Here is a 5,729-nt window from a genome sequence, read left to right on the forward strand (position 1 = left end):
CCAATTAAGAAAAGGTTTGAAAAAGCTATAAAATTTTTATGAAGGTAAACATTTTTAAAGCTTTTCTTTAATTGTTTAATTTGGATGATTTCTCAGGATTAATTATTTTCCTTGTTCAAATATGCACTGCTAATTTCTTTTATGGTCAACATTTCTAAGTTGCCACAAATTCATGAAGAAATACATAAGTGACTCTGAAATGGAGAGTATAATCCAGCGAGTCAAATAATCAATATATATATATATATAGATCATTTTAATAATTCGATACATCAAGGCTACAAACAAGTACAAATGTACAATTGTACGAAGTCAATTTGATGGACTGCACTGTTTCGAAACCTTGATATTCGACGTTTGAAGCAAAGAATAAGGATAGAACAAATGTGTTTATCAACATATACGTATTTGTTAAACATATTTATTTTAAATTCAAGTCTGATCTAGCAGAAGCATTTTCTGGAATGAGAATATGTACATATAAGCTTAGAAGATTGGAAATAAATATATACTTTTTATTATAATTATTTTCTCGTTTTCCTTTGGTTCAATCATTTTGCATAATCCAGGGAGGCAAAGAATCATTAGATCAGTTTCATTATTTGATACAAAAATGATTATCCAAGTACAGTATAATACAAACTATTACCTTAATAGGTTTCTAAAACCATTCTATAAAAGTAAGTTGTAAAATGCACATAATTCTTCTATAGCAAGGGATCCATTCATCAAGAGTAGCCATAGCCATAGCCAGAACCAGAACCACACTCATTCAAGATCTCCTTCCTAAATTAGCAAATTTCCTAGCCACGCCGAATACAAATGTCTTGGTTAAGAGTCCACGATCAAGGCTACAAGCAAGCACAATAGCTCCTCCAAAGATAATTAGCTTTGGAAGATTTGCACCAGATGGCTTCCCAGGAAGAGCTTCCAATTCTGTTTCTGCTCTGGCGTCAAGCCCTGTCAAAGATTTCAGGAACTCTGGATGGACTTTGGTGTTAATCTGAGCAATAGATACGTATCGAGAGAGTGGGGCCCCCACGATCGATCTTTCTTTTTGATAGGAACGTAAACCTGGTTCAATCTTCTTCACTGCTCCCCACATTCCTTGTCGTACTCCGAGTTTTGCAATCTCCCATGGAATGCCCATGTCTTCATGATGGAAAAGTAGGACCTCACATGCAGTCAACTGGCCAGTAATTCTTGATTCCACTGTTTACCGAGACAGTGAAAATGAACATAAAAGTAGATTAGTCTGCTTGGAAATTTTGCACAAGAAAATGTCAGACACTTTCTAAAATCTCAAGTAATGTGATGCTATGCGAAAGTCAGATGACTGACCTGTTCGAATGAACCAACTTGAGTAGTATAGGTCAACACGTCTTGGTTTGTTGCACCTCGGAACAGAAGAATTGGGTACTCCCTGAAACAAGAGAGTTGTGAAAACATTCAATATAGTAACACAAACGACCATTATGATGATATGATAAGATGGTCGCCAAATAATCCTCCTTTTTCATCCACATTCCTCATCTGGTTTCACTTGAAGTGCTCTCTATCTGCTAAGTAACCGTTTCTTTAGCTCTGTATTTGATGTGTTTGTGCTCATTAGAAGCTCCTAAACATCATTTTTGTTAATAGTATCCCAATTCCTAGGCATAAACTACTTTTCCCAACAACCTCAAAGGTATGCATATCAAATCGAAAGCACATTTCAATTTTCCGACTTCACCATACAATCTAAACTAAAACCAGAGTATGAATCTGAATTCAACTTGTCTTGGCAATATGGGAAATCTGATTACTGAAACCTTTATCCAACACATCATATATTATTCCCCATCACATACCTTGGTTACGCAGTAATAAGTTTTTCCTGATTCCCATATCCGACGACCTATAATGTATTCTCGGTCACTGCAAAAAAAGGGAAACTGTGTGCAAAACCATTATAATAAATATACAAGGCATGACAGCAAAAAGTTATCTATAAGCCCAAAGTAAATGAAGTTGAAGGCTCACCTTTCGTACCCATCTCACCACCATGGTTCCAGTGGTAGGACATTCCTCTAATGTTGAGGAATGGGCACGCATATTATCCCACTTTGCTCTGAATTCGTCGCCCGAAAAGAAGTCCCTTACTAACTCCGGCGTGGCATCTTCAAAGATAGTGCGACTACGATACTGAGGAGGGCCATCCTGACAATCCCATTACAAGAGAGCAAAATGAATGACAGGGCAGAATTGAGTAACTACATATCTCACATAAAGAAAGTTACAAATATCAAGGCTAAATCAGATATTAACATTTTAATCAAACTTAATAAAATTTCCATAACCAAATGAATCAACAGAAAAACCATACTTTGGGATCCCTCTGCCATGCCTGGTAGCTCATAGTTGGAGTGGAACGATCCATCATATGTAGCCAAGCAGGAACTCCATCTTTATTTTCAACAAGAAGGCACAAATTCTTCAAATCCTCTTCAGTGATCACATACAATTGCCTGTCTTCCGGCCGGGAAGTACTAGAAAGAACCAAAACCATCAATAAGTAAAAAAATGCCTTTCAAGAATTCCTCAAAAATTTGGCAAGCCTCTATGGGCATACCCCACATAATATCATCAAATATATACAAAGTAACCTTATATATTTTCTAACGAGGCACAATTATAATCCCACAATATGATAAGGCTGTAATCGCTAAAAAGGAAAATTTTCACAATTCCACCTAATTAGAACCGAATATATTGCTAAACCAGAAAGCAAGTACCTGCAATCCTTGACTTCGGCAGGCACTATACAGAGTGGTCTTCTTTCGGACATAGAATTGCCGCCATTATTGTCAATCATCCAAGCTCCACAATCAGGGGGCTTTACCTTGAAGGCGTTGAAGCATGGAGCAGAACCAAAACCCTTCAAAGGAGATTTTGGATACAACGAAGAAGGAGATGGAGCAGAGGAATCAACCCAGTTAGACAAAGAGCAATTCAACAATTTCAATTTCTCTTTTTTCAACAACGTCGTCGTCGTCGCCGTTATAGTTGATGACGTCGTCCTTGCCCAGTTAGGCTTCCAAGCCCATCCGATCATCAAACGACGAGAAATGCTAACCATAACGGAGTCCCTAAAACGATCATTTCTGGGAGAAGGGAAGCCATTGTTGGCCTCTGTAAAAGCTCGTGCAGAACCTCGATTAGAGAAGCCATGATATTTAACACCATAGTTGAAAAATTTTGAACACAAAAGGGTTTTTTTCCAATTGAAAAAACGAAAATCTCTCTAAGGCAATAAATCAAGCATCATGTGATCATGTTTAAAAGATATTAATAAGAAAGAAGGTTTTGTACTCATGGTCAAAGGGTTTGTAAAACGACGTCGTTTCCGCGCTCCAAATACCCAAAAAACCCTTTTTTTTTTCGGTAAATTGATTGATGGAGGAGAAAATGATTCTCTCCTTAATTTCAAAACCCTGAAACACAATTATTTTTAAAAAAAAGAAAAGTGGTGATGGAGAATAATTATAGAATTAAATATAACATCGTTAAGCTCGCTCTCTCGATTTTTCTATTGTCGTTTCTTCGTCTCTCTTTGTTTTCCTCGCTTACCCTTCATTTACAACTTTCTTTTTAATTGTGTTAGCATTCTATAATGGACTTATTGACTAAATTATATTGTTTCCTAATAAAAAAAAAGACAAAAATGTATTACTAGCAGTTTAGAGAGGATATTCCTTTTTAATCTAGGCTAAGTATCTGCTTGCTTGAGAAATATTTGAGGATTACGATTCAATTGGAGTCGCATCAAAGCTACCACCTAGATAAAATTGTTGTATCAATTTTCTAGATTTTCTAAAATTTAAAATCAGAAATATTTAATTAGTTTACCTAAGCTTGTTATTACTTATTAGTATGCATATTGACCCAAACTGAATAGTTTAGCTAGTTTGTTATCACATTGATATTCCGAAACATCTGATTGCTGAAATCTCTATCCCTCAAAATAAAATTGCAGAAATCTAGAATGAAATTGATAAAAGAAAATGTGTACAAAATAACAGAAGCAGATACATCAATCAAGCACTATTATTAGAAAACAATAAACCCATAATGCATATGGAGATTAATAAAGTTCACATTACCACATAATAAACCCTAATTGAAAAATCAATAAGTACAAATCTCGACATAAACCCTAATCGATCGAGCAAGTTGCTCGGTTCAATCAATGAACCAGAGAAGGCATCACCAGCCAAAATAATACTAAAATTTGTGAAATTCTTGCACAATTCAGAATTTCCCTAATTAATCAAACAATAAAATGAGATAAAAAATAAGAATCCTAGGATTCATTCATCTGTTAAAAAGCTGTCCAATTAATCTTTGAGCAATATCCACATCTCGTCCGAACGATCCTCACCAATCAAACATCTTGTAAATTAAATCAATATCTTCATCGGTAAAGCTTCCATACAAGCAGACAGAGGAGTGCAAACTGGCGGCAAATCATCCAAATTCGAAAAAAATATAATCCATATCGATTTCGGCAGGTTCCATAGAGACCAAGCAAGAAGAAGAGCTAGAAGCGTTATTAGATAATGCATCAATCTTTGTCTTCAAACCTTGTCGGAATAATTTTATCTTCTTTGCCAAACAATCCAATCCTCGACCGACTCAATATCTTCCAAATCCAAGTTTTCAAATTCAGTCCAAAATTCGCCACCTTCTTTCTCCTTCCTTTTCGTTTTCTCTGTTTCTAGGGTTTTGTTGTTTGTGACAGTCGGAAGTGGCGCCAGGACGCCATTATTAAGAAAAGCTTCCGATCTAGCTCATGTGCAATCCTCCCTCATTGAGCTAGTTTTTGGAGTTGAATTAAGACCATGAGACTTTATCAAAATTTCAAACATCATCGTGGTATCAAGTCGTGTTCTATTCTCGATGTGTGAAGATGTATTGAGTCCCTCATCGTGAATGATTCGCTCTAATTAATCATCATGGTATCTTTCTGGACTTCTTTGTGGAATTAATTACAAAAATAATTTTCGTTACGTAGACAGAATGTGTGGGAAAGAGGGGGTTGTGGAGAGAAATAAAGAGATCGGAATCTCAAAACCCGATCTTCATGTGATTAGGGGTGATTAGGGTTGACTAACGGGGTGATTAGGGAAAGAAAGTGTAAAATCGCGTTTCTATTACACGATCTCTATCATTAAGAAATGATTGTGTAATGATTAACCAAATTTTTAATCAAATTCGGGTTTTGGAGAAGAGAACTTGCGGGGAAATAAAAAAAGTAACAAAAACGCAACCCCAAAATGCGATCTTGCTTTTAAATAAAAACGCCATCCAAAAAACCCGGTCTTGCTTGCGTGTCATGGCGTGTCAGTGGGGTCGTGTCGTGTCGTGTCGTGTCGTGTCGTGTCATGGCGTGTCGTGTTAGTGGGCCACGGGGCTGCGAAGAAAGCATCCTCGCATTCTGAAAATGCGATCTTGCAATTAAAAAAATCACCCGATCTTGCATGTTGACATACGTGTCGCTCGGGGGTTTTAACAATCCAGTTTTTTGATTGCCTTTGGATAAGAAAATTCATCCTCGCATACATAAAAGCCGATCTTTGTTTGGCGGTGGTCCTCAAACACAATCTTAGTCAGTCTCCTAATTCTCTCCGTCTCTCACTGTCTCTCAAAACCTTGCTCATCTCTCTCTCCCAATTCTTTCCGTCTCTCAT

The 5,729-nt window shown here is 36.7% G+C and overlaps 1 protein-coding gene across 1 annotated transcript; it reads right to left on the bottom strand.

Annotated features, from left to right (window-relative positions):
• Positions 1–772: 772 nt before the first annotated feature.
• LOC139881172 (uncharacterized) lies at positions 773–5,729 on the bottom strand. Its single transcript, XM_071865689.1, has 10 exons — positions 5,691–5,729; positions 4,179–4,301; positions 4,052–4,083; positions 3,401–3,473; positions 2,775–3,283; positions 2,366–2,528; positions 2,023–2,199; positions 1,851–1,934; positions 1,342–1,423; positions 773–1,212 (listed from the first exon to the last, which is right to left on the bottom strand). Exons 1-10 carry the CDS (start codon positions 5,727–5,729, stop codon positions 773–775), a joined length of 1,722 nt encoding a protein of 573 aa, XP_071721790.1.

This window comes from Rutidosis leptorrhynchoides, unplaced genomic scaffold, assembly GCF_046630445.1.
Source record: "Rutidosis leptorrhynchoides isolate AG116_Rl617_1_P2 unplaced genomic scaffold, CSIRO_AGI_Rlap_v1 contig122, whole genome shotgun sequence".
In the NCBI taxonomy this organism is placed as follows: domain Eukaryota; kingdom Viridiplantae; phylum Streptophyta; class Magnoliopsida; order Asterales; family Asteraceae; genus Rutidosis; species Rutidosis leptorrhynchoides.